Raw genomic sequence first — 27754 nt, forward strand, 5'->3', positions numbered from 1 at the left:
AAGAAGATATATTCAAAAACATTGTGAAAATATAATGGGCATCTAGTAAGATGTACTTTTTTTCCCCCCTAATTTATTCCCACTGAGCAGAATAAGCAAAAGAAACAGCAGAGTCTGCCTCGTATCTAGAGAACATCTCACCTTTTCTGGTAGAATCAATTTTTAGTTCAGTGTAACATAATCTGAAAAAGTGTTTTTAATGAAACCTGGTATTAGGAGAAATGTATTTCTGTGCTTTACGTTTCTGTGCATTGCTGAGGGTGCTGGCAGCATGTTTGAGCCGGGAGGGTGGCAAATGCAACGTGTGCATCTCTCACCTGCCAAGGTGAAAAAACATGGAGGAAAGGCTCAGTCTGCTTATAATCCAGTCTTCTGAAAACATAAGTACTGATAGCAGAGGCCAGGGTAGTTTGAAAAGGGCAAAACCACTCTTGTTTGAAGATCAGAGCTGAAAGAGTAAGAAGAAAGTGCTGTCCACGCAGGCTTCGTTCTGCCTCCTGGCTGGCAGCTGGGGTTGCTGCTTTTGTGGGTGCTGCCACTGAGTCGTCCTTATGGTCACCCGTGGCTTTTCTGGGGGATGTGGTACAAAATATTGTGCTGTAAGATATGTGGTACTTGGGAGGGAGATAAACCTGGCACTGAACAGGGCCTGGGAGAGGAGTTGTGCAGGGTGAGTGGTGGTGTTTGGGTCGATGGAAGCGTTGGAGAGGTGGGCAAGAAGGGGAGGCACTGCGACGTCTTTAATTCAGCGCTCATCCACAGCTATTGATAACTTGAGCACTGACATTTCTTTACATTATTTTTATCCTGAGGGTGGCAGCTTTTATTGAAAGTGAGGGGGTTCTTGGAGCTTTCATTTTGCATTTTAGAAAAAAAAAAAAAAGAAAAAAAAGGAAAAAAAAAGGAAAAGTTGGGCTGACAGTCTTACAAAGCCAGAATGGAAAATAACTTTCCCTCTTACATGTGTGTGCAGAGCTGCATAATTTCTGTGTAATACCCTGATCAAAATAATCACATGCAGGCCCAGGCTTCTTTGGGAACAGCCTCTTGCTGTTTCCTTGCTCTTGCTACAAGTGACAGGGTGGACTTCTCATTGCCTGTTTTTGTTCTTGTTTTTAGGGACCTCGCTGCCAGAAATTGCCTTGTAGGGGAGAACCACTTGGTGAAGGTGGCAGACTTTGGCCTGAGCAGGCTGATGACAGGTGACACGTACACTGCCCACGCTGGGGCCAAGTTCCCGATCAAGTGGACAGCACCAGAGAGCCTGGCCTACAACAAGTTCTCCATTAAATCTGACGTCTGGGGTAAGAATTTGCACGAGCAAATTAATTCAGGTGATATTCTTGTACAGCCTTCCTTTCCTGTTTTGGGCTGTGAAATGAGGATGCTGCGAAACGTCTCAGGAGAGAGCACGCTCCCCTCTCTGAGCTGTGTTGTTGTGTCAGAGTGCAGGAATTAATCTCTGCCAAGTCTGTCTTGGAGTGGAGAACTGAGGATGCAGACCTGGCTTTACATGTTTGAGTCATTGACAAGTATGAAAACAAAGGACACTGTGGTGTTTATAGAATTGTATGAAATGGGGCCGGAGGGCACCCGTGCTGCTGACTTGATGGAGCTGTGGCACAGAACTGCGAAGCAATATATTGTTTTATCGCCAGGAACTTTCAAACTACTTTAAGGAGAAAAGTGAGGATCTGGTTCATTTTATGTTAAAAAATTATGTGTATATCTGTCTGTCTGGTGATAGCTCCGAGCTCGTCTTTCTGCATTTTAAAAGAATAATCTTTGGAATGAGATGAGCAGAAACAGAGAGAAAATTTGATGACAAATGGTTATTGAAGAGCCCTGAGGTGCTGATGATAAGACTAGGCTTAGCTAAATGGAGTTAAATTCTATGAAATCTGACTGCAGAAAATCTCATTCTACTTTTTTATCAGCCTTTCTTTGGATTTTATATCTCTTCCATAGCCATTGGTCAAATTCTCAGAAGTGCCCAGTGACATACGATAGAAGTTCACAGGACTTCGTCCCAGGGGCACTTTGAAAACGTTACCCTGAGCATCTGCTGTGTGTTTAAAAGATCAGACAGTAGTGAAGCAGCAGTGAAGTTCTCTGGAGTTTTGAAGGAGCAGTGCAGAGAGAGGCTTTATTTTGAAGGAACTCGTAGGGCATGGCTGATAGAAAACGTTTTAGAGATGAGGGAGCTGAGCTAAGCGTTTCTTCTGCTCCCAGCTGCTGTGTGACGCTGCTGGCCGCGCCGGGTGGCTGCAGGGAGCCCTGTTGTACTGCAGCACGGAGTACTCTGGGAGGAGAAGATCTGAAAGGAATATTGGGTAGCTTTAATTAGGGTTGGTGTGACCTTGCAGAGTGGCAGTCAGTGCGGTGGACTTGGGGATCTGATCAGAGCAAGCTGGCTGTCCCCAGAGGTCATGGCTGCTGCTGGCCATGCCAGGGTTTAGACGCTTTTCACCTCGCTGCCTCGAGACAGAAATCAAAGAAAATTGTGCACAGAAATGTCTAATGTAAATTGCCCTTGGTGGTGTTACCATGTAATGTGATGTGATTTCCTTACTTATGCAGAATTGTAATCGCTTTCTCTTCAGTTTAAGACCAGAATAGGGTGACTGAACCAATTACATGCAGGTTGTTGAACTGGTGTTGAGTCTATTCTGCATGGCTGACTCCTGGGTTAGCTGCCTGACCCCGGTGCTGACCTGCATCCCCGCTGAGTCTGGGGACTTGAATGCCTCTCCTGTTTAAAGAACCTTTTTTGTGCTCTCTCTTTTTCTGCTCAGCTTTCCCTGTGACCAAAATGTCTCGCGCAGACTTGGTCTCGTTGGTAGCAACTGCTGAAAACCTGCCTTCACCTCTGGCCCCCTCTTTCCCTTCCAGTCTGCAGCTAAACAAGGGCACCCCAAAAAACACTGAGCTATTAAAACGTGCCAGCCCTCTAAGGAGAGACTGCATATGAGAGGAGCTGTCAAACTGAGAGAGAGACTGCAGTGCTGCAGTGAAACAGTTTCGGCTAATCCACTGTGAAGTCTCTTAATTGTGTCTTTAATAGGACTTGAAGGATCTCAAGGCGTTCAGGTTTGAGACAACTGATACATTCAAAATTAGTCTAATTCTATTCTGTCATATCGCAGGAGACTTGTCTGTGCCAACGACGAGGCTTGTTCCACTGCTTTAACACTGAAGCTAACGCTGAGCATGGAGTCTGAGCCACTCAGAGCTGGTTTAAGTGTGCTGCACTGTTTAGTGACTGCTCCCACTAAACATCTTCTCAAATTTAAGATGAAAACAAGGTTTGTTGATTTTTTTCTTTTTTTCTTTTCTACCCGCTGCAGCCTTTGGTGTTCTGCTTTGGGAAATTGCGACCTATGGCATGTCCCCTTACCCTGGGATCGACCTGTCTCAAGTCTATGAGCTGCTGGAGAAAGACTACCGCATGGAGCGCCCTGAAGGCTGTCCTGAGAAAGTATATGAGCTCATGAGAGCATGTAAGTGTTCTTCAGCTTTGCAAATGCAAATGCTGCTTTGCAGCTCTTCAGAAATGCAATGAAAGTGGCTGGATCTGGTCACATCCAGCCAGAAATGAGAAACTCTCTGTTGGTTCTAGTGAAGATGCAGTGCTGTGTGGAAGTGCTTGGTTAAAGCTGCTTTCCCCAGAGGATGGAAGCGCTGTGAAGCCAGCCATTCTTCCCTGCTGGGAGCTCACAGGCCTTGGGGAGAGATTTGCCGTTCAGCTCAGAGCTTTTTTTTCTTCATTTCCCTGACTGCTTACAGAAAAACTTGTGCTGCAAGGGTGACGGAGGAGGTTGGTAGGCTTCTTAAGGGACTGGGTGTTGCTTTTCACTGTGGCCTCTTGGTAGTGACTTGTAATGTGTTTTTTTTTCTTCCTGAGGTGCTCCACCCCTGCCCTTACTTTGGCTCAGTGGTGGTTGCCCAGCACCATTCACACCCAGTTTCCATGTTGGTGTTTTCTCTCAGCCATTTTATAAAAAAGGAACTGTGATAGCTAGCACCTCCTACTGTGCCGTAATGGTTGTGTGGTGCTGCTAGGAAGTTCTCAGTGCTGGTGTTTTTGCAGGCTGGCAGTGGAGCCCCTCCGACAGGCCTTCCTTTGCTGAGATCCATCAGGCGTTTGAGACGATGTTTCAGGAATCCAGCATATCAGATGGTAGGTCTGGGTCCCTCTGGGGCTGGCAGTTCCAGGGACCAGGGACACCCGTGTCCTGGACTGCACGTAGCTCACAGGGGCACGTGTCTAGCTATAAAGAGCCAAATGGCTGACCAGCCCTAAGGATCTCCCTCTCTGTGTTGTTTCATTTCTTTTGTGCAATTAACTCAGAGCAGTGCTCTGGTTTTTATATTCTGTGTATTACGGTGATCTTTTTTTTCTTTTGTGCATTGCAGAGGTGGAGAAGGAATTGGGAAAGAAGGGCATGAGGAGTGTAGTGAGCAATTTCCTTCAGGCCCCAGAGTTACCAACCAAGACACGAACGTCGAGGAGAGCTGCTGAAAGCAAAGATGTGAACGAGGGCTTGGAGACTGCACATGCACGAGGCCAGGGGGAATGTGGTAGGTTTTAATTAAAGTCATTATTCCTTCAGGAAATAATAGAAAAACGAAAGGCATGCCCAGATCTTTGCCTAGGAAAAGCCATGTCTGAAAACAGGTGCCATCTTTGTCTATCAGCATTGTCTTTCTGGGTGACAGGCTGCTAGGTTTGCTTTCCTGCGTTCTGAACTCCTTTTATCATTTATTACAGAAAGGCAGGCTGTTAATCTTGGGACCAGATACAAACATAGAGCATCTGGGAGTGTGAATCCATAGCTGGCTGAGCAGTTGGTGCTATACCTGCCGTTGCTTAGAGAAATCCTAGGAGTTCTTTTAACTTAATGGCAATTGCCTACAGCTCCTTATAGACCAGAGCCTGAGCACAGCCCTCTAGTCACATTCTCTTCCCATTCCCTGGTAGGGGCTATCAGTGGGATCTCCCACAGCATCCGAGCACTGGGTAATCTGCTGTGTTCAAGCCTCTTTACACTACCACACTGCATAATTTAAAGCAGCACGATTGCTCAGGTTTAGCAAGCCCCATAAGGGAGGTTTCTTCACTGTTTCATCATACCAGTTCTGTGCTTGCAGCAGTGAAGAGTATTACTCTTGGCAGGTACCAAATATAATTGCAGCAAGGGACAAAGAGGTATTTACAGAATCTTCCATGAAATTAAACTCTATTCAATCAGTTTCTCCAAGCATTTCTCTTCCATTTTGAGGTAATGAACACAGTGGTAAGACACTGAATTTATACAGTAGATTTGTATCCAGTTTGCTTGAAAAATAGCAAAATAAAAACAAAATACAGTGCATGATAAACACTCCCTGTCTGACCATACATATGACTGACCTTTTTTGGATGATGACAAACTCACCTAGTGGTACATGTTTGAGTAGCAAATGTACATCTCAACAAAGAAGGAAAAAAAAACAAGACAGAGTGTAAAATGCTGGAAAAGTGTCAGTGACTTAAAGAGAAAAGGAAGTTATTTACAGAAGGGCTCAGGAATGTACTGATTTATGAATTGACTTGTTTTCTAATGAAAATACAAAGAATCTTCTGTTTCTTTTGGAAAAAGATTTGAATATTGAGCTCAGTGTGCCTCTATTTTTATTATAACTTAATTAATGCAACATAGTGTTAAAGACCAGTGGTAAATCCAGCCTGCCGTATATAGGAGGCATAATTGCCTAGTTTTGTAAGCTTTGAAGTAAAATAGCTTCATTTAAATACTTAAGGACTTTGAGAGATTCAAGTGCAGCAGGAATAATATGATTTTAACATTAAAGACTGAAATAACAACCAGCATATTGTGAAAAACACATTTCCCATTTCCCATAGAGGTTTCATTGCAGTTTCCTATTCAGTTGTCAGTGTTCTCATAGCCCAGTGGCTGGAAGCTGGTCCTTAATGAAAGCTGCTAGTTTTCCCTGGGTCCCCACAGCTCTGCTGTGTCTGGTCACTGCACAGCCCTGGCCACCTGAAGTGCTGTAGGAGCTCTTCTATTTGTTGAGGTCTACCTCAGTTTACATATGAATGGTTCTACAGCAGTTGCACCTTTGGAAGCATACTCTTTTCCCAAAGAACACAGCTGTTTTTCTTCTATCTCTCCCTCCTCAACCGAAATCCTACCCTCTCCATGATGATCACCAGTATGTGACTAAGAAGCAGCCTTCTTTTGATCTATGTGTCTGCTTCATCTCCTTTCTTACTACCTACTTGAGCTCTAAATGTATATGCTGCCCTAAAGGCATTGCTCTCTTAAATTAGCATGCCATCTGAATGCCTGGCCTGGAATGAGACCCCCAGTCAGTCAAATACAGAGACATGCAGCACTCAGTATAAATTTATTATAAACCACTATTCATTTTTAAATACCTCTTGTAAGTGGAGAAAGGGTCACCCCACCGTTTCCTTCTGGAGCAATCCTGCTGAAGGAGGCTGTTATTCCCACTTCCCTCCACTGCTGTACTAAGCTGGCGATCTTCGTGGTGATGTGACCTGAGGCATTCAGCTGCCAAGGGATGTCTTGGTTTCTGCTTGTGAAAGAGTTATTTCCATTTCCTATGAAGAATGACATCAGGGAAGGAGGTTAGGAGTATCAGAAGCTAAAAGAACAAGGGTGGATTACATAGATTTCTTATTAATTCAGAGGGTCAGCCGTTCTAAGGGCAGCAACCTCACAGGGACTGAAGAAGCAGCCTCGTTATATTTATCTTCTTCTCAGTATGAAGTTTAGACAAGTCTCTAGATGCAAGGATGAGAATCTGAACGTAAACAGTTTGTATGTTGCTGCTTAAATCAGAAGCCTACAGGGAGCATAGCAGGCAGCCAAGTCTGGCCACCTCACAGGTGAGTGTATGGGGCATTAGGGATCACGTCAGTCTGGGCTTCAGTGTAGCTGTACTTGCATTACTCCTGGTCTGAGGGTGGTTTTCTTTTCAGAACCTGCACCTTTTGGAGGTGCTGAAATGGTTCAGATCCTGGAAGAAAGCAGCTTGTCCTGGCTGTTGAAGCAAAGCTCGGTGGTCTCTTTTCTTTCCCTTGCAGACCCTCTGGACCATGAACCCGCTGTTTCTCCTTTGCTGCCACGGAAGGAGAGAGTGGCCCTGGAGAGCAGTTTGAATGAAGATGAGAGGCTGCTTCCAAAAGACAAAAAGCCCAACTTGTTCAGTGCCCTTATCAAGAAGAAGAAGAAGACTGCCCCTACCCCTCCAAAACGGAGCAGCTCCTTCCGAGAGATGGATGGCCACTCGGACCGCAGGGCGGGTGGGGAGGAGGAGTGCAGGGATGCTGGCAATGGAGCTTTCATTGCTCCTCCCACAGAAGCAGCTGACCCCTCCAAGTTTCAGAGCCCAAGCAATGGGGCTGGTGTCACCAATGGGGTCGTCGCTGGGAACTCTGGGTTTTTGTCTCCCCACTTAAGGAAGAAGTCCAGCACAATGAGCAGCAGCCGGGGGGTGGCTGGTGAGGAGGAGAGCAGTTCCAACTCCAGCAAGCGTTCTTAAGGTCCTGCTCAGCCTCCTGTGTGCCCCACGGTGCAAAGGACACGGAGTGGAAATCTGTGACTCTGCCTCGGGATCTGCAGTCCACAGGACGCCAGTTTGATTCCTCCACTTTTGGGGGACACAAAAGCGAAAAGCCAGCGCTGCCTCGAAAGCGGGCAAACGAGGCCAAGACTGACATTGCTGTCAGGGGGACAGTGACCCCCCCTCCACGGCTGCTTAAGAAAAACGAAGAGACCACTGATGATGTGTTCAAAGATGCGGAGTCGAGTCCTGGCTCCAGCCCACCCACTCTGACTCCAAAACTTGGCCGTAGGCAACCCGCCGTCCCCCCTTCCTCCAGCGTGCTGCACAAGGACGATGGAGTCAAATCCAGTGCCTTAGGTACCACTGCGACAATGGACCAAGGTTCTGCTGCCAAACCCAACTCTGCTGCATTTGCAGGTGCCAACAAAGCTTCTGTCGAGGAGCCGCGGCTGAGGAGGCTCAAGCAGACCTCAGAGTTGGCAGGGAAGGACAAAGGGAAGTTATCGAAGCTGAAGCCAGCCCCTCCGGTTCCAATGTCTTCATCCTCTGTTGGCAAGCCTGGAAAAGTATCTCACAGTCCCAGCCATGAAGCGGCAACAGATGTGGTGTCTGGTCCTAAATCCAAACAGTTGACTCAGGTTGCAGATGCTGTGAGCAGTGAAGCTGTCAAGCCAAACCAGTCAGGGGAAGGTGTGAAAAAGCTAGGGATCCCTTCTGTACCAAAGCCCCAGTCCTCCACAAAGCTGCTGATGAGCACAGCAACCTCCGCTGCCTCTTCCTCGTCTGTACCCTCTGCCCCAGGGGGGGACCAGCCATCATCTACAGCCTTCATCCCTCTCATATCCACCAGGGTCTCTCTGCGGAAGACCCGTCAGCCCCCGGAGAGGATTGCCAGCGGCACCATCACCAAAGGGGTGGTGCTGGAAAGCACCGAGGCTCTACGGCTCGCCATTAGCAAGAACTCTGAACAAATGGCGAGCCACAGCACTGTCTTGGAGGCTGGCAAGAACCTCTACACCTTCTGCGTGAGCTACGTGGACTCCATACAGCAGATGAGGAACAAATTTGCCTTTCGGGAGGCCATCAATAAGCTGGAGAACAACCTGCGAGAGCTTCAGATCTGCCCAGCGACGGCTGGCAGCGGCTCTGCGGCCACGCAGGACTTTAGCAAACTGCTCAGTTCTGTGAAAGAAATCAGCGACATTGTTCAGAGGTAGCAGAAGCCAGGTTGGAAAAAAATAATAAATCACAGTGGGCCAAAGTCAACTGTGGAGAGAGTAACAGCATGTGTGGACTGACCAAGGACTGGGGCGCTGGGGTTTGGGCTGTGCGAAAGGCGCAGACTGTTGATGGATGCCCCAGCTCCAAAGAGCAGGGCTGTGTTCAAGAGGCACTTTCCACCCTCTTAGCCCAGCTTCCCTGTGTTTCATATACTTGTAATCGTCTTATCTGTGGAGTTCCTGCCTTGTGGACTACAAGTCTAAGTGCTGATGTCACGTCATGCCTTTTTATTAATATTTTATTGTTCTGGACAAAATGTTAAGACTGAAGCCAGACTGATGGACACTGAGATGCCATCCTCCTCAGGAGGACTTCCTACTGCGTTCTGCCCCTCCGCCCCACTGTACACAAGGCTGAGTGTCTGAATAGCAATATACCTATTGCATTTCTTGGGAGAGCTGCAGCATGCGTCCCCGGCCTGAGTCTGACAGATTTGCTGACAGATTTTCTGCAACAGATTTGGAGCCTGAGAGAGGAGGGGGGGGGAGTTGTTATTGTAACTTTAAAAAATGGTAGAATGCTACAAGTGATGTTTACTCGCATTCTTCCTATGATTCCACCTGCTGCCCTTTGTATCTGTGTTTTCAGCTTTTCCTTGACGCTGTTGAGCCCAGCTGAGCTGCCTGGGTTCAGACCGTTGCAGACAGCACCCACTGATGCAGCAGCGTTTGCAGATCTCCCACGGTAGCACTAGAGGAGTGGCAGAGGGCTGAAGGAGGACGCTGCTGGTGTTATTCAGGCTGGTGCTCGGGGCAGGGGGTGGCTGAGGAGGTGTGGGAGCAGCAGGCTGTGCTGAGCAGAGCGTTGCTCTGTGGGTGACAGGAGGGGATAGCTTGGGCCGAGTTCAAAGATACCACTGTGCCTGCAGCAGTTGCTTCAGTTGAGCTTGCGCATCGCAGATGGGCAAGAACTGCTGTTTCTCTAGTTGTATTTGCAGTCTTTTCTGTTCTGTGGGCCTGGCTCCTGTGCTCCTGTTGAGACTGGTGCCCTTCCCTTGCCATGCCAGTGCCAGCTCCCTGTGGAGAGCTCGGATGCTGGTACTTCGGGGTTGGAACTGTCATTGCCTTCATGGCTGTGTGGCTGCACCCATCACGTGAGGGTCTGTGAAGGCTGCAGCCGCCTCTCTTTGGGCGGATCTCCCGAGGAAACTGCCCCAAAATAATGACAGCAAGGCTGCTGGGCTTCCTGCCCATGGTCCTGTAACCTTCCCAACTGATGCGACACAAATGGGGACTAACTGTGACCTGTGACTGTAGTGAAAAAGCAAGGTTTAGGGCTATTAACAGTGCAATTTAACTTCTTAACAGTTCCAAACAAGAGGAAAAAATCCATATTTTCTATGTCCTGTTCCCCGTAACTTTTGTGGCCCCTCTTGTGTATCTTAAACACTATTGCCTTCAATTGTATTTTATGCTGTTCTCTTTGGAACTGACATTTTGTATGATTTCCAGTAGTTCACTCTGTGTGTTCACACCATTCCTCGCCCTCACAAACAGCCCCGACTTAACCCATGACAAATGTTTAAAAGAAAATACACACTTCTGCCACAGGCTGCCTTTAAAAATGTAAGAGAAAACAAAACACCTTGGACTGTCTCTTTCCTGGAGGTACTGTTTTTACTTTGATAACATATTGTGCCACTATATTATACATTTGTATCTCGTTATTACATACTTTTGTAGACTTGTCTTTTTTACAGTGTGTAAATAGCTCTGTCCTTCATCTCTGTGATACTTAAGGGGGTTGTTTCCTCTTTAATTTAGTCCAGTACAGATTGTTTCTGTACATGACTTTCAATTCTGCCTCCTCTCTTTCTCTATTTTTTTTTTTGATTCATTTTTTATTCCGGCCTCTCTTCCGTAGTATATTTAAAAATAAATCAATGTTGAGGAAAGCCCGTGTTTGCCTGCTAACAAATGTTTTCAATGCCAGCTGCCTCTGCTAAAGGGCACATTTGGACAGGCGGAGTGGCACTGAGGTTGGTACTGAGTGCCAAGCAGTGTCTGAAATGAGATGCTCTGCCTTAATAAATGAAGATAATAGAATCACTAAGGCTGGAAAGACCACGAAGATCATCTAGTCCAACAGTCAGCCCAAGATGCTAAAGGACAAAGCAGGAAGGGAAGGAAGAGAGAGCAGGTGAGAGCGCTGTGCCCGAGGCTCTGCAGTTGGTGGTGGTGGTTTTGGGTTCTGTCCCAGGTCACCCCATTTCTGACCCCCCCGACAATCCCTGGTGCACTCTGAGCCCCAGCACAGGACGTGAGAGCTCAGCAGGAGCTCTGGCTGTGGTTGTGTGGGGCTGGATCAAGGCTTGAGGATGGTGAGTAGCTGTAGGTCGAGGTGGAGAAGCTCGGCCTGCCCCTGAATAGGATCATCCCTGGGGATGTCCGTCCCTCTTTGCTGGGATGGTCTGCTGGCGTGGGAAGGCAGAGGTCAGTTGACCCAGCTGGGGAAAGCCCTGGGATCTGCGGTGTTGGGAGTGAAAAGGGATTAAAGGCTAAATTTAGCCGAGTACAGTAGGAGTTGATTTAACAGATCGATGCATTTAACAGTTTGATTGCTCCAATTTTCAAGGCTATTGAGCTTGAAAGTGAGAGTGCTCTAGGGGAAAAATAGCTGTGTTTGTGTTTTTGTTTTGCTTTTTGTGTCTTTGAAATTACAATGTTCACTCTTTTAAGTTTCCCCTTAATGTCATCCTGCCTTGTTTTTTGAGTAGTTGCTTGTCATAAGATGGAAAACGTGGTCAGTGTTTTGTGCATAACTCTTTTTCCCCAGCTGGGTTGGTGCTGGAGATGTGTGAAGCACTGCCCACGCTGATGGGGGCAGCTCCCTGCCTCGCCCCTGGATGTGCACTGGTCCTCCCACCTCTGCTAAAGGTCCCATCTGTGCTCAGTGACCCTGCAGTGATGCAGGAGCTCCTTGTAGGAATCCTTTGGCCGTACTTCAATCCGAGCCAAGCACCCACTTGTGTTTGGGAGCTTTGCTGTGCCTGTTGTGTGCTGGCAGTGCAGAGGGATGAAGAGGACAAACCCAGTGATGGGATCCTGGTGGTGGGCTCCTGGTGTCCCTTGGTGCAGCCCCTTCCCCACCACCCACTGCCCAGAACACAGGGCCATCTCAGAGGAGGACTGTGGGCACTTGTGCAGCTCTGCCCCAGGTGAGCACTGCAGGAAGCGTGGGCTTTTGCTTTGAAACAGCATAGAGAAAGGTTGCTGTGCCTCAGTCAGAGCCTCACTGGGCACGTGGCTTTGTCACGCTGTTCTGACCCCATTCCTCTTTGGAATGATGAGTCTGCTCCCAAACAGCCCCCTTCCTCTCCTCCTCCCCTCCCTCCCATTCCAGCACAGGGTAAAATTGATCACTGCATATTTACTGATGTTACGAACGCTTGAAAAAAAGGAGGAAGAAAGAAATGTTGCCATAGAAACATCGATACAGCCTCCCATCCCCAGCACTGGGGGAGAGCCGTGCGCCCACACCCCTGTGCTGCTGGGGGGCTCGTGGGGAGCAGAGGAGAGCTCAGAAGTGGGGGACCATGCTCAGCCCCCCCCCATGCCAAACTCAGCACCACCTGCATCCCTGCCATGCCCACACTCCCTGCTCTGTCTGTCCATCTATCTGTCAGTCCATCTGCCCTCCCACATCCCTGACCCATGGACACCTGTCCCCGCTGCTCGCAGCCCATCCAGCCCTGTTGCACTGGGTGCTCTGTCTGATGGATGTTTCGATGCACCTCTTGGAGGCAGATTTTTTTTAATAGATATTTTTTATTTTTATTTTTTCCCCACCGGAGTCCTGACGCAGCCTTTGGTTTTGAGGGTGCAACTTAGCGCTTGCAAATAATTGCCCTGCTGCACTTCTGTGCCTGCACTGAAACAGGAGCATCATTCCGTGCTGAACTTCCTGAGCGAGGCAGCTGGAGCTGGGATTGCCGACACCTCGGCCTTAGCAGGAGCAAAGGGCAGCGTTGGCATTGGCAGTGCTAAATCTGCCTGAAGGAGAAGGCAGAATGGCTGTGGGGCTGCTGGGGGGGCTCTTCCCCAAACTGCCTTTGGCACTGGAGCACAGGGCTGTGGCTCCCGGGGCTGTTCCAGCCTCTCTGCACTGGGTGTTCCTGCATTGCTGGGCTGGATGGGAGAATGGAGGTGAGGGCAGGAGGGAACAAGGATGCTGGAGGTCAGTCACTGCTGTGCCACCCGCTCAGGTTGGCTGCATCGGGTCGGTGCGGGGCAGGTTTGCGTGCTCGTATGTGGATGTCTTAGGGGTAAGATGTTCTCCAGTCCTGCTGCCGTGTCTGGATCGGCACGTAGGAGCTCACTCATGCAAATGGCAGTGTGACACTAAGCAGAATTTGCTGCCGGAGGGGCTTCTCGTTAATAGGAAGGAGAGCGCAGAGCACTGCTCCACACCCACGGCCGTGATCGGGCTGTCCCCACGGGGGCTGTCATGCAGCATCACCCCCTGCAGCGCACCTCCCTCTATCTTCAACAGCAGTCCCAGCATGGCACGCACAGCTCCGGGACCCGGCCAACACGCCACGTCCCCGAGGAAGGGATGCAAGGCTTCCTCCTCTTCTTCCATCTCTGAGGCTGGGAGATGTGGGGCAGGGCTGAGCGCAAAGCAAACACGGTGCCTCCCCTCCCCAGGGCACCCCAGCAGCCACCCCGCAGATTCCTTTGCTCCACGTTGAGGCGTCAGGAATGGTGGGGATGCAGCTCACTCCGCAGCCCTCACCTCCCGAAACGGAAGGCGAAGCCGCCTTTCTTCCTGCTGTAGCCATTGAGTTCCTCAGCCAGGTCCCCCAGCGTGCCGCCACCGCCGCGCTTCTCCGAGCCCTCCTGCCGTCCCCGTGGGCCCCCGCCGTGCTGCTGCCCGTAGCCCCCGCAGCCACCCGGGCGATGCCCAGCAGCGTCCCCAGCTCCTCGCTTCGCCGCCGCATCGGGGCTGCCCACCCACAGGGACCCACGGCCTCAGCCACCGCTCCTCGCCAGCGTGGCTCCAGCACATCCTCGGGGTGTCGGTGCTCGCGGGGTGGGCAGCAGGCCCCCAGGCTCAGCAGGATGAGGCAGGACAGCGAGTAGGATGCTCTCATCTGGGGGGACACAGGGAGGGAGAGAGATGGCAAAGTGCTCAGCATCCGTTGGGGGCATCAAGGGCTTCCTCCCGTGGAGCATCCCCTGCTATGGAGCATCCCCTCTATGTACCAGTATTGCTATGGGGCAGATACCCACGTATGTGCTGCAGCATCCTTAAAGAGGCTAGAAAAGTGCTCCGGCTCCCCTACAAACTCTCGCTGAGCTGCTCTCCCTGCATCTTTTCTCCTCCTGACCTCTCCCTTCCTCTCTACAAGCCTACAGCCCTGCAGTCCCTCCCCTGGTCCTCTGCCAGGCCTGGCACGGTTCGGGTTGGCTGCTCGGGGCTGTTAACGGGGCAGGTTGATGGGAGCAGCTGATGGGAGCTGCAGCCGCGTGCTCCTCTTAGCAGCACTGCAGGGAGGACTTAAGTGCGTTCACCTGAGCAGTGCTCAGCTCTGAGTGTGCAGGTCCCACCCGCAGCGCCCCGTTAATGCGTGCAGGGGAAGGAGCTCGCAGCCATCGCTCTGCTTTATGGGGCTGAGCGCTGCCTGGGTGACCTTGGGCAGCTCTGCAAAACTTCAGAGAGGGAGAATGGAGTTTTAATTTATTATTATTATTTTTTTTTTTCAGGAGATGCTGCCTTAAAAATCACTGCTGGTGTTGGGGGATGGGGTACCTGCCCCACCTGGGTGCTCTGCTCTCCTGCAGACCCCTCTGAACCCAAAGCACTGTGGGTCCCCTCCTGCTATGAGCTTTGCTTTCCATGCCTCCATCCCACCTTGCCCCTGATCTGGGCACTCCCAGCACAAAGCCAAACACAGGGAGCGCCTTGCCCTGCTCCAGCCCCATCCCATCCTGGGGTGTTCCCACTCCTGCAGCCCAGGGATGTCTCTGCTGTCCCCATCACTCACCTCTCTGCCTTGGGCGATGCCCAGCTCTGTGCTGCCCTGCGTGCATCCTGGCTGAGCTGGCCATTAAATACCTGCGGGTGCTAATTGCCTCCTGCCGGAGGCTGGGCTGCTGCAGGGAGGTGGGGGGACAGAGGGGATGGGGCTGGCCAAGCCACTACAACAGGGTTAATGAGCCGCCTTCATTTGTGGCTTCGTTTGGAGGAGAGGCTGAGCAGGAGCCGTGCTCTTGGCTTGGAGCCAGCGGCAGTGACGCTGGTTGGGGACACGAGCACTCCCACCTGCAGCACGATGTGTGCCTGTCATTGCAGGTCCAGATGGGTGTGCAGACCCTACAGATGTTCCTGCACTCCTAGACCCACTCAGGACCCATCCCCACACAAAGAACCCCAATTGTTCCCACCCTGCTTGGCCAATGCTCACAGCCACCAGCTGGTCCCCAGCACCCAGCATTTGGCTGTCCCTCCACATCTTGGGATAGGGGTGAGCAGTGGGTGAAAGGAGCTGGGACCCACTCACTGCTGTGCCCACCCGCACACTGTGGCTTTCCCTTGGGTTTGGGTTCCCTATGGGGTTCCCAAAGGGCTGCCAGCTCCCACTGTCCTTCTGGTGGTGTCCTTGTGCAATGACCATAGAGGAGAGCACGCCAGTAACGATGAGTTCCTTTTATTAAGGAGTTCAGAAAGTCCACATGGACAGCGCTGGACACCACTCACACACAATGGAGACCTCATGGCACAGCAACACGACGCGACGGCCGCGGGGGGGGACATGGCTGTGCTCCAGCCCTGGAGCCACACACCTCCCCTTTTGTCCCCAGCACCAGACTGCAGCTGTGCCGTCCCCGATGTCCCCATGGCCACCCGGGGAGGTGGCACTGGGAGTGGGTTCATCCCAGCCTGGGGTTACTGAGTGCCATGTGCACTCCCAGCACTCATCCTGGAAAATCCATCATCTCGGGTTGTATGGAATACCTCTCGTGCAATGCAAAACAAACTCATTTGGGAGTCCTGGGTGGGACGGGCAGGACACAGGGAAGTGCTACCAACACACTACAACACCCCATTCCTGTCCATCCAGAGCTTGGGACCACAAGGACCCCGCACATGGGCTCTGGGTCCTTCCTCCCGAAGGCGAATGCTGTACGAACCGGCTATGTCTGACCCACCGAAATCAGTGAGTAACAGCAAAGGTGGGCACGGCCCTGCAGACTCTGCCCTTTGCGGGGTGTGGAGCCCCCCCAGTGGATTTGGTTGGATGTGAGCAGTGCAATGTCTCTGGCTCAGGGTGGTCCCAGCACATCGTGTGTCCCCAGTCTCCATAGGGCAGAGGGATGGAGAATCGCCCGCAGGAGGAAGCGTTCATCCAGTGTGGAATGAGAGCAGGGGAAGGCTTAAAAAAAAGGAGCACGTAGAGAAGTGCAGAGCTGTGGCTGCAGGAATGAACCTTTGATCTCACTGTGCTTTGGGTCCCCGCACAGCACAGCTCTGGGTCTGTCCTCCCCTCCTCAGGGCGCTCCAGAAGTTCTCCATAGGGTTGGGGTCTGTTGTGGGGCTGTATCCTCAGTGCTGCGGGAAATGATGCAAAGGTGCAGGGGGCCCCAGCTTCCCCTCCCCTCACACCAGCTTTATTGTTTTTTTTGGACAAAAGCTCCCATTGGAGTCCTTGTAGGAGCCTCTCCCATTCCTATAGGGCTGGGACTGCACAGCACAGTGCCTGGTGGGCTGAGGATGCAGCCCTGTTATCAGCGCCCTGCAGATGCTAAGCCCCACTCAGGGCTGCTTTTTGCAAAACCTTAATGGGATTTGAAGAAACGAAAGGCTTTGAATATCTGCAGGTGCAGAGCCAGAGCTGGAGCGTGGCTCATCGGGGATGGAAATGAATGCAGGTTGCCGGGCGGGGGGTCTGTGGGGGTGCTGCTGAAACACAGGGCAAGGTCACAGCTTCTGGATGGAGAAAACCCATCGTGTGTCTGGGGCAGGAGCTGTGCAGGGAAGGCAGAGCTGTACTGGGGGTTGAGCCTTCCCTGCTTCCTCCTCTTCCTCCTGCTCTCTGCTTTGCTGATGCCACCACACAGCTTTGTGCCATGCTTGGCTGTGGGCATCCATCCCTGCAGTGCTGTGCCCATGTGCTGTGCAGCTCCGCGAGCAGGGGCAGTGAGGTCTGTAGGAATGAACCTGTGATCTCACTGTGCTTTGGGTCCTCTTTGAAGACAGAGAGGAGAATGTTCGCAGACAGAGAAGGAACCACCGGCACTCGTGTGAGCACCGACCCAGCAGAGCCCTCCCTGTCCTCAGTAGCACCGTGGGGGCTCTGTGCCCCAGAAATGGTCTCCAGCCCCTCAGCCCCCTCCCCTCCTTATGCACTGCTCCCCAAATCCCCACTGCACCGCAAGCATCGAGCGTGGCCCAGGGAGGGGACACCCATCCCAGTGGGGAGCAGAGGGCATGGGGTCAGGACAAAGCCATCGTCCCCAGTGGGGAGATGCTCCCACAGGACCCCAGGGCAGGATGGTGGCATGGGGTGCACCAGGAAGAGAGGAACCATGGGGCAGTGGGAAGGGCAGGGGTCAGGGAAGGGCTCGGTCCATCCGCTAATTCTCCTCCCGGACGGGCCGGATCTTCATCTCAGTGAACTTGAGGGAGTACTGCCAGCCGGTCCAGGAGGACCACTCGATGCCATCGGCGTAGGAGCTGTGGTGGCCCTTGAGGTACTGCCCGTTGAGGTTGGAGGTGTGGCAGTTGCGGTACCACCAGGCGCCGTGGTAGAACGCCGCACAGTTGTTCTCTGAGTGGTCGTTATCCAGGTCCTTGGTGGTGAACTTCATCCCGTTGTGCTTCAGGAAAGAATCTCCTGCCGCAGGCAAAGGAGCCGTGAAGGGCCCTCCCCACCCCTATCCCTGCCCTCGGGGTGGCTTCCAAAGCCCCGTGCACCCCAATGGAGCTTCTTGGTGCCATATAGGGCACTCGGGCTCACCACTACTCAACCACAGCCACCCTCCAGCTTCCAGCTCTCGGTGGATGCTCCGGGGATGGGATATGGTCCCCCTGTGGGGCCCTACCTGCTGTCCCCGAGTAGTCAGCGATGGAGATGGGGTACCCGTCCTCCTCGGGGTCAACAGAGAAGAGTCCCACACCAAAGCTGCCATAATGTGCGAAGGCGGTGCCGTTGTCGAAGTACCTCCAGGTCAACGCGCAGCTCGTAGCTGCCCTGCACCGTCAGCACGTGGATCCGCTTCAGCCCTACATGGAGTGGGGTGAGCAGGGCAGAGGGGGGTCCCTGGGATGCACTGATCCCTACTTCTAGCCCCCACTGCCCTGGCCAAAGACATGTGTGCAGCCCATGGGCAAATGGCAGCACCGCTCGCCTGCCTACCGATGACTCTTGAGTTGCCTGCACTCCCTGTGGCTGCCTGGCCATGGCATGCAAGACAAAGGTACTGGTTCAGCCGTTGGGGTGCATTGGTTCAGTCACTGGGTGCACTGTTTTGGCCATTGGGTGCACTGGGTTGGCTATTTGGGTGTGCTGGCTCAACCACTGGGTGCTTTGGCTCAGCCATTGGATGCACTGTTTTGGGCACAGCGTGCATCGGCTTGGCCATCAGGGTGCATTGGTTTGGCTATTCGGGTGTGCTGGCTCAGCCATCGGGTGCATCGGTTTGACCATTGGAGTGCATTGGTTCAGTTGTTTGCAAAGGACACCCCACGCACCTAACCAGTGCTCTCCTGTCAGCTTCCCAAAGCCATCCCGGTACGCTTCCCAACCACGGAAGAAGTTCACAGAGCCGTCCTCCCGTCGCTGGAACACCTGGGAAGACACAGGGAAGGCAGGGCAGCTCCGGGCTCAGCCCAGCTGTTCTCTCCTCCCCTTTCCCCCGCGCTCTGTTCATCAGCATCTCACGCCCTATATGTTTTGTCCTCTTTTATCTTTAGTTTCGAGATTGATTTATTGACAACGATCCAGAAAACGCTGCTCCCCGCCTGACCATTCGAACATAATTAAGCCTCCAGCCCTGGATTAATTGCATTAAACTTGGCCGCTCCAGCCTGCCTGGAGGAGAACGGAGCCGGCGCGATGGCCCGGAGCGCTGCGCTCCCACGGCTGCTATGCTCAGAGCCGGCAGGGAGGCAGCGCTGTGTGCTGGGCCACCTCCCCGAGCTGCCCCTGCCCTTGGAAGCACCCATATGTGTTTTTTTTCCCGGTGCCCACCCGTGGGACACCCAGAGCCCGGCTGCTTTGGGGCCGGCTGTGATGGAGCTGGGCGCGGGTCCAGCGCCGATCCTGCTGTACTTACCTTCTAGAATTAGAGCCTTAATTTTAATCCCTGCACTGAGCGTTTGAGAAGCTGCTGCTAAGCCCATTTAAAGGGGCTTTCGGTGGGTGAGGGGGCGGCGGGGCTGGCTGGGAGCCCGAGCTGATCTCCCCACGCCGTGCCGCGCAGGGAAGGCAGCAGCGGTGATGCTGATGCTCTCTCATTTAATCGGCTTTGACCCGAGGTTGTAAATAGGCCAATTGCTCGGGAAAGCGCACGGGACACATCTTCATTAGCCGAGCCCCGGCGCGGCGCGGTGATTACCGAGCTGTCGGCAGCTTAGGGCTGGGATCGGCACCGCAAGGACCCCGCGTGCCCCACGGTCCCCACATTTGGCTGCAGGAGTCCCACAGCACCCCGCACCCTGCGCTGGGAAAGCTGCACCCCGAGTTTGTGTGCGGTCCCTCCTCATGCGTCACATTGGGGACGGGGAAGGGAAGCGATGGGTTTTGGTGAGCGGGATCTGAGGGTCCACAGAGGGACGCACGAGGGGAAGCGGGGCCAGGACTGCAGGTGAGGGGGGCTGGGGAGCGGGGCCCGACTGTGTTCACAGCACGGGCTGCCCGCTCCTTCCCTCCTCATGAAATATGCATCGCCCCCTCTTAAGCAAAAAGGATTTCCTTCCTCGCTTTAAAGCTTAGGCTGAAATATTCATCGCCCCGGCTCGCCGCCTGGCTGCTCAGCAGAGCGGGGCAGGAGGCACTGGGAAGGCACAGAACCGGGAAAGTGGACAAAATGAAGAAAAAAAGGAGTGCCACCTTCCTCTGGGGTCAGCGTCCCCACGGGCACCGCGAGGAGAGCACCGCTGCTCGCGGGGCGGAGCTGCTGAGGCGCAGCTTGGCAGCGATGAAACAGCGCAGAGAGTTTGCAAAGAGCCCGGCTCACGAAGCAGCGTCCTCAGGCGATGGGAAGGCCGTGCTGCCGCCCTCCGTCACACCGCTATTGCTTTCATAAAGCGCCAGGAGCGGAGGGTCGGGAGGGGAATATCAGCGTGCTGCCCCGTGCTGCGAGGCGGTCAGCCCTGGGCGAGCTGCAATTAACGGCAGCGCAGAGGCGCTGCAGATGCTCCCGTGTGCTGGGGGCAGAGAGCCGGGCACGCGGCTGGGGACGGGTGGCCCTGCGGCTGGGCGTGGACCCCATCTTCCCCTGCCACAGCTCTTGCAGCTGAAGGCTTAGCTCAGCAGCTCCCGAACCCAAATGGATTCAGCTGCTTCCACCCACCTACCCACATGCAAATAAGCCCAAATGTCAGAAGTACGGCTCCAGAGGAGGAGGGGAGGGAAATTTCCCAGGCTCTGTACCACAGAATCTTTACCTGGAGCCCGCGGTCCCCGATGTGCATCAGCACCACGGATGGGTGAGCCCTCCCCCCCCCTCCACAGCCCATGGGGACGTCTGGGAGCCGGGCTGGGCCGTGCCATGGGGCAGGGGGATGGGAGGGCTCTGGATGCTCTGACCCACAGTGCTGGGATGCAGCACAGGCTTTGGTCCTTTGACCCCCATCGAGGCTGGGGCTCACGATGTGCAATTGCTCTCTTTGCACCCTTCTGGCCCCGCTGGAGCCTTCCCAGCTGCAGCAGCTTTAAATAAACCTCTGAGTGTCTGGCTAATCACCTTGGGCTGCTCTTCAGGCAGCTCTTGAGTGTGTGGCTGGGGGAGGTTGTGCATGGGATTTGCAAGGACCCTCTACGCCCTGGGAACTGCAGTGTCCCCTCTTTGTCCTCTCTGACCCCCAGGATGTGGGGTTGCTGTGCTGTGCCTCAGTTTCCCCAATGTGAACCCGATGTACAGGTCTGCTTGGGTGGGCTCTGGGTGGAACGAGGCTGAAGGCTCATCAGCCCCTGGAAGGCAATGGAGGGGAGGGGAAGGGGGGCTAAGCTGCCTCCTGGCATCGCTCAAAGCTGCTTAAGGGAAGCAGATCGTGGGGATTTATTTCCTAGAGCGCCCAGCTGGAGGGGTGCTGGGCCATGTCCTCATGGAGAGGCTGCCTGTCACCCCTACTCACCACTCTGGGGTCTCTGCTTTGTGCTCAACATCCCCCAGGCTGGGGGCACCCAACGGAACCTTGGGGGTGGGGGGTGGCTGCGTCCCCCTGTCGCCCACTGCTGCATTACTGTGATTATGGGGCTGTCGCAGCCATGGCACAAAGCGAAACGGACAGGGAGAGTTAATCAGCACTGCAGCAGAGGTGCCCCCGGGCACCCCTTCGTTAGTGGTGCACAAATGAGCTGGGGTGGGTGATACTATGGGGGGTTATGCGAGTGCATGGAGCTTTTCTTTGTGCTTCCATAAAAAGGGGAGGAAAGAGATGGTCACCACCGAGTTGTGCCCTCCGTGTTGGGGCTGAGGGATGTTGGGTGTGATGGAGGCCAGGGTGTCAGTGGCCCCCAGACCAGCACCTGGCTCTGTGCTGTAGGGGTCCCTATGTCCCCATTGCCATGAAATACGAGCTCCAACCATGGCACAACCCAACAGCCCAACCCCAAGCTCCAGCTTGCTGAACCCTCGCCAGGTCCCTGCTTGCAGCCAAGCCCCATCCCCATGACACATCCGAGTGACATCTCCCACCCACAGCCCCTATATCCCAGCCTGGGGACATCGCTCACCGTCCAGCCGCCCCCGTCGGTCGTCATGTCGCAGTAGACCTGGAAGCCCGAGGGGTAATGTGTGGGGAAGATGGAGTAAATCCCATCCTCTTGCTGTCCGCTCACATAGATGTCAAAGCAGTCCCGGGGCCGGGAGCCTGCAGCATGACACAGGGATGGGGTGGGAAGAGAGGAAGGCTGGTTAATTAACGATCTAATTTCAAGGCTTGCCATTTCTTCAGGCTCCCAACCTCGCTGCTTTGCTCTTTCCCTCCCTTTCCCTCCAGGGATCGGGTTGAGTGGTGCTGGGAGGGATGCAGGGACCGTCCCCATGTCCCCATGTCCCTGTGGGGTGGTTGGGGCAGGATGGACCCCAGCAGAGCAGGGGGCTGACGGCTGGAGGTGGCCATGGGCGCAGTGCTGGTGGCTCCAGGGCAGCTTACTCAGCCCCATCTCAGCGCAGCAATGATGAATGTGACTGCTCCCAGTGCTGCACAGTGTGCCCGCAGTGCTTGCACCCAAATAGAGGAGAAGGGTCACTTCTGGCTTTGCTCCTCCTTCATGGTTGCTGGGAGCAGGCAGAAGTAATGTGGATTTGTGGTGGCTGCATGGGCTGTTTTATGGGGGGCCGGGGGCTGCATGGTGAGAGACCCATTCTGCGGGCACATCTCCCTCCTGCCTCTTCTCCCACTACCATATCCACTGTCTTTCCAGGCTGCTTTCCCCATCACAACTGCCTTCTCCCTCCCCTCTTGGCAGGTAGAGAGCTGGGAGATGCCCCATGGCTCATCCCTCCCCATGGCACACCCTCCCCAGAGCCGAGGTTTCATCTCTCACCATTGGAGCAGCCCCGAGGCCGTGCTCCCCGTGCCGGGGCTCGCTGCAGGTCAGCCTTGAGCCGGGGCCGGACGCTGCCACGCTCCTTCTGCAGCGTGTCCAGCACATCACTGACTGAGCTCACCAGCCGGGCCATGTTGGTCTGGCTCTCTGAGAGGAGCTGCAGGTGGGAGACATGTGATGGGGTGATGGGTTGGGGTTAAATGGAACTTCAGACCCTTGTGTCTCCAAGGAAGTGACAAATCCATCCCCATGCATGCTCTGCCCGCTCCCACAGTTTTCAAACAGCTGTAGGAGCAACTTTCCCAGCCAGGGTACGAGGTGGGGACACAGAACCATGGCAGATCCCACACGGTATTTTGGGTGATGTTTTTCCCCTGGGTCTGCTCCCAGATGATGTCCAATGCATCAGTGCATTGGGAGTGAGAGCTCCTGAGCTCAGCCTGCGGGCAGCTGGGGACAAGGAGCAGCCAGGACACGGGGACTTTGGGAGGAGCTGTGTCCTGAGGCTCTGCCTTCCCCCGAGGTGACCCGGCTGGGAGAGCTCTGTGAGGTGAGGGCAGGCAGGAGCAGAGCAGTGGTGCTGGGAGTGGAGTGCAGAAGGGACGGCGCGGAGCTCAGCATCCAACCATGCTCCGGATCTCACTGTGATGCCCAACAGAACCTCCCCGACTTACCCTGGTAAGGTTTTGGTGGGTTTGGGGTGGTGAACGAGGCAGAGGGGTTATTTGTGAGCAGGGTTCCAGGGTGAGCAGAGAGGGGACATCCCCCGCAGTGTGGTCTAGAGCACGGAGACCCCAAGCAGCTACCCCCCAGCCCTTGGGCACGGAGCTGAACTTGTTCTAGCTCCAAACCCTACCAACCCCCAACCACAGCTTTTCCCTGCATAAAGAACAGGATCCATGCCTTGGGGACATGAGGACCCACCTGGATGAGCCTGCCCTGCTCGCCCTGCAGGGCGCTGAGCTCCTGCCCCATAGCACTGTGCCCCTTCTTGAGGCCGTCGCAGTCAGCTCGCAGTTGCGCTGCATGTGTCACCAGCTTGGCCACCTCGTCGGCCACACCAAGCAGCAGGGCCTTCTGCTGGCCCTTGGTGGCCTTGGCCTCAGCATCGTGCTCGGCGAGGGCGCGCAGCAGGGAGCCCTGCAGCCCCTCCAGGCGCCCGACACTGCCCGCCGGGTCGGGGCAGTTGGGATCTATGAAGATGTTGATGCGGGAGCTGTCGGCTTTCTCGATGGTCACCAACGCGTTGGCCTCCTCGGGGTTGGTGCTGATGACTGGGGGAGGCTCGGTGACGGGTGTGTGGTAGTGGTTCATGAAGAGGATGGCCCCTGTCACTGTCACTGCCAAGAGGACGGCCACCGAGAGCAGGACGGTGCACAGCACGTAGCCACAGCTCATCCTCTGGGGACACAGAGAGAGGGGATGTCGGGACCCATCCAGACGGACCCATCACCACGAGGGGCCATCAGAACCCACTCAAGGTGCAACTGGGAGCCGTCTAGATGGACTCATCACCACAAGGTGCCACCAGGAGCCATCCAGGTGGACCCATCGCCATGAGGGGCCATTAGGACCCATCCAGATGGACCCATCCCAGTGCCCTTCCACCACGAGGTGGGTTCAACCCCTCAAGAAGACTGGGATCAGCCATGGCAATGGGATGGAGAATGAAGCTCATCCCCCGAGGACTTCTGCCCATGGATGGAGCAAAAGGAAGTGGAAGCAGAGACGTCCATCACAGCTTTAGTCCCTATGTGGAGCCTGGAGGGTGGCTTTGTCTTCATGCCCTCATTTGGGGCAGACCCAAAAAACTATGCCAGAAGACAATCCTTGTGCCCAGGGGACTCTGGAAAGGCCAGGATGTGGGGTTTTGGGTTAGGTTTGCTCCTCTGCTCCAGCTCTGGCAATGAGGGAGGTCACACTGCACCCTGGCGTACTGCTGCAGGAGGGAGCATGGGAACAGCAGGGAAACCTGTGGTTCCAACAGGGCATGGGTGAGCTCAGCCAGCAAAGCTGCTGAAACCGCCTGGGAGCCACAGGTGTGAAATAATAATAAGAGGGTGAGCAGAGCAGCATGTGGCCATGTGTATGTTTTATTGAAGGCATAATGCTCAGTGTGAGCAACAGCAGCCCCAGGAGGTGCAGGTGGGCTCCCCACTGCCCTGGGAGTGTGGGAATGCAGGGAGGGAAAGGGAGAATCCCCGTGCTGTGCCCTGCAGTGTGGACAGCAGGGAAAGCAAAGGGAGAGAGGGGGATGTCCCCAGAGGTGTGGGGAAGCTGGAGCCCCGCTGAGCAGCAATGGGGATTGTTCCCAGTGGGGCTTCTCCCTTCTCTGGGGTGATCCTATCCCATTGTGGCCCAATGGAGGAGCAGGAGCGATTGCTCAGCCTGCAGGAGCTGCTCAGGGTGCAGTGAGTGCCATTCTTGCAAAGCCATCAGCACGGAGGGTGTGAGCTGCCACCCACCCATCAGCTCCGGCCCCTTCTCATTACACCTGCGGGACACGGGCGGTGATTTTCCCCTGACCCGGGTGCAGCTGTCACAGGGAATAGCAGCGCTGCCAGAAAGCCGCCTATTTGGAGAGACAAAGACTACTTTCTTCAGGAATGAGGAGAAAATTGCTGCATCTGCAAAGATTTCCCAAGCCCTGTCCCCTCCCGTGCACATCTATCTGGAGTGACACCTTCCTTCAAGCACCCTTCATTCACGCTCCCGCAACCATTTGCATTAAGGTGACCACGGCTGCGGCAGCCGGGGAGGTGGGGGGGCACGGCTGCCCCACACAGCCCAAGGGCTGCTCTGCGTTTTTTCACGTGGTGCTCAGCCCCGGGGCAGTTCTCCCCACAGGATGGGGCAGTGGGAGAAGGAAGCAGAGATGCACATCACTGGCAGCCCTACGGGGACAGCTGGGACTCCGCGAGCACAGATGCAGAAGGACAGGACAGCTGCTGGGAAGAGGGAAACGTTGAGTTATTTGAGATCCAAGCAGGGAACACTGCTGATTTCCAGTCTTCCAGCCCCAGTCACCTTCCTGCCATTGCTGGGTGCAGAAGTGAGGGGACGACTCCTCTGCCAACACGCACCTCTGTCTGCAGCCATGAGATGCTGAGTGGTGACAGCCTTTCCCGTCCCCCAGTGCTGTGCTGGCGGGTTGTGTTACCTGGCAACCTGCGGTGGGAGAGGAGGGAAAGTCCTCCGGCAGCACCTGGAGCACTCTGAGCTGGAGTTGGGGTCTCTCAGTGCCCCCTGCTCAGCAAAACTGTGCCCAGTGCCCAGCATGGAGCCCTGCCAGCACCGCGTTCCTCAGAGCTCTTGGGCTTTCTTCTGCCCATTGCACGGCCTTGAGCTCACAGATTTTCTTGCTTTTGAGCAGCCATAGGTCATCCCTGTGCTGACAGACCCTGCTGTTCTCTTTGCCAACATGCCAGTGTCCCCACACTGCTTATTCCCAAGGAGCGAGCAGAGCTTTCCCTGCAAACCTGCTCAGGGTGCTGGGGCTGAGAGGGATGCAGCAGTGCAAAACCCAGCACAGGTCCTGACTGGGTGCAGGATGCCAGGAATTCTGGTGGCCTCCGATCTGACATCTGCTGGCAGCAGTGCCAGGCTGGGGAGCAGAACTGCTGCCTATTGCTGAGGCCAAGCCCAGCTCTCTGTTTGCACAGAGAGCACAGAGACAGAGCTGGAACCAAGGGTGCTGCTCTTACTCACTGTTCCTAAACTCACGGGACCTGAGCTGTGTGGTGTGAGCTGCCCACAGGCTGTGTGCATCCTGGGACTGGGGTGCCATCATCACCCCACCACACAACTCGTCCTCCTTGGCCCCCAGGCACATGAGCAGCCATGTGGGTGCAGAAGCAGCAAATCCAGTATGGAGAGCCAGAGCAGAGCCAGAGGGAGGAAGGCTGCTTGTCCCCGGGCAGGTGGAGCAGAGCTGGAGCCAAGAATGGATAGTGGTGGTGGGAGAGACTGTGCTGTGCCGTGGGGATGCTCTTCAAGGAGGAGGTGTCCTTTATTCCAGCCAAAGGCACTGCTCTTTGTAACCCGGCAGGGCCGCTGAGCTGTGTCCCAGCCAGGGATGAAGCAGGACCTCGGTTGCACTCCCTGCAGCCCAGCCATCCCCCCCTCCTACCAGGTTCATCTGGCTCCAGAGGAGCCCAGCCGGAGGACAGCAAGGGCCAGTCCATCCCACGGCTTGCTTGAGCAGCTCACTGTGCATCCCAGCTGCTCTGTCCCTTCTCCACTGGGCTGATGGAGCTCTGCTCCAGCCCTTTTCCACCTGCTCTCCTGCCCAGCTCTGCACCCTGCCCGTCCCAGCTCCTCTGCTCGTTCCCAGGCACGGACGCGGCACAGCCGAGCTGCATCCCTCCGCCTGCTCTCCCCAGAGCTCCTACAGCACAGCGCGGCGCGGCGCTGAGCGCACACGGGGACAGGCTTCCATTGGAGCCTCTGGGAGCTGGAAGCAAACTCTGCTCCCTCTGCAAAGACGTGCAGGAACAAGCAGCTCCGTGCTGCGACGCCCAGCCCCGAATGCACTTCCCTCACCAAAGGGAAGAGGGAAAACGAAACGATGGACACGGGGTTGAGCGCGTCCTGCTGGGGATCCCCTGTCCTCAGCAGCGGGTGCAGATGGAAGCCAGGAGACGGAGCTGAAAGAAGGGAGATTCTATCCCTCAGCTCGCAGGCTCGGTCGGGACCAGCTCCTTCGCCTTCTCCCACTGTTCCCACGTCTCTCCCCCCGCTCCGTGCCCGTTCCCCCCACACCAGGTGCGAGGCAGCCCCACGTCCCAGCCACGCTCCCCTACCTGCCGCCTGCGCGCCGCGGATCCACGTTCGGATGCCGCCCGCACCCCAATGGCTCCGGCTGGAGGAGGTGGCACACGTGCAGCCGCCCTGCTAAAGCCTCCGACACACGCACCGCTGCCCCACCGCGACGCCGGCCTCTGCCCAAAACCCAGCCGGCGTTTGGCTGTGGCAGGTTGGGGAGCGGAGGAGATAAGGAAGGCAGCTGGCTGAGGCTGCAGCGCGCGGCCAGGACTCGCAATCCCCTCTAAGAGGTGATTTAAGCAGTTAAAATGTGCGGCAGTCAATCCGAGCCGGGTGTGAGCGTTCGCCCGCTGCCTGCCCAGCGCTCAGCCCCTGCGCCGGAGGGGGATGCGG

The 27754-nt window shown here is 54.8% G+C and overlaps 3 protein-coding genes across 3 annotated transcripts in view; 1 reads left to right on the forward strand and 2 right to left on the reverse strand.

Moving 5' to 3' along the window:
* ABL1 (ABL proto-oncogene 1, non-receptor tyrosine kinase) overlaps positions 1-10774 on the forward strand; it is a 65509-nt gene extending 54735 nt beyond the window's left edge. The window contains 6 exon segments of the mRNA XM_010720901.3: positions 1120-1304; positions 3348-3500; positions 4091-4180; positions 4417-4581; positions 7115-7561; positions 7564-10774. Coding sequence (XP_010719203.1) covers positions 1120-1304; positions 3348-3500; positions 4091-4180; positions 4417-4581; positions 7115-7561; positions 7564-8813 — 2290 coding nt within the window. The 3' untranslated portion in view covers positions 8814-10774.
* Positions 10775-13508: 2734 nt separating this feature from the next.
* Positions 13509-14090, reverse strand: QRFP (pyroglutamylated RFamide peptide). The gene is given in 2 exon segments (XM_010720902.2): positions 13509-13766; positions 13769-14090. Coding segments are annotated over 2 exon segments (405 nt in total). The 5' UTR covers positions 14015-14090; the 3' UTR covers positions 13509-13607.
* A 1426-nt stretch (positions 14091-15516) lies between these two features.
* On the reverse strand, positions 15517-26949 carry FIBCD1 (fibrinogen C domain containing 1). The gene is given in 7 exon segments (XM_010720903.3): positions 15517-17713; positions 17922-18039; positions 18041-18102; positions 18571-18667; positions 21779-21915; positions 22595-22754; positions 23522-26949. Coding segments are annotated over 7 exon segments (1308 nt in total). The 5' UTR covers positions 23996-26949; the 3' UTR covers positions 15517-17453.
* Between the last annotated feature and the right edge of the window lie 805 nt (positions 26950-27754).

Source organism: Meleagris gallopavo, chromosome 19, assembly GCF_000146605.3.
Source record: "Meleagris gallopavo isolate NT-WF06-2002-E0010 breed Aviagen turkey brand Nicholas breeding stock chromosome 19, Turkey_5.1, whole genome shotgun sequence".
Taxonomy (NCBI): domain Eukaryota; kingdom Metazoa; phylum Chordata; class Aves; order Galliformes; family Phasianidae; genus Meleagris; species Meleagris gallopavo.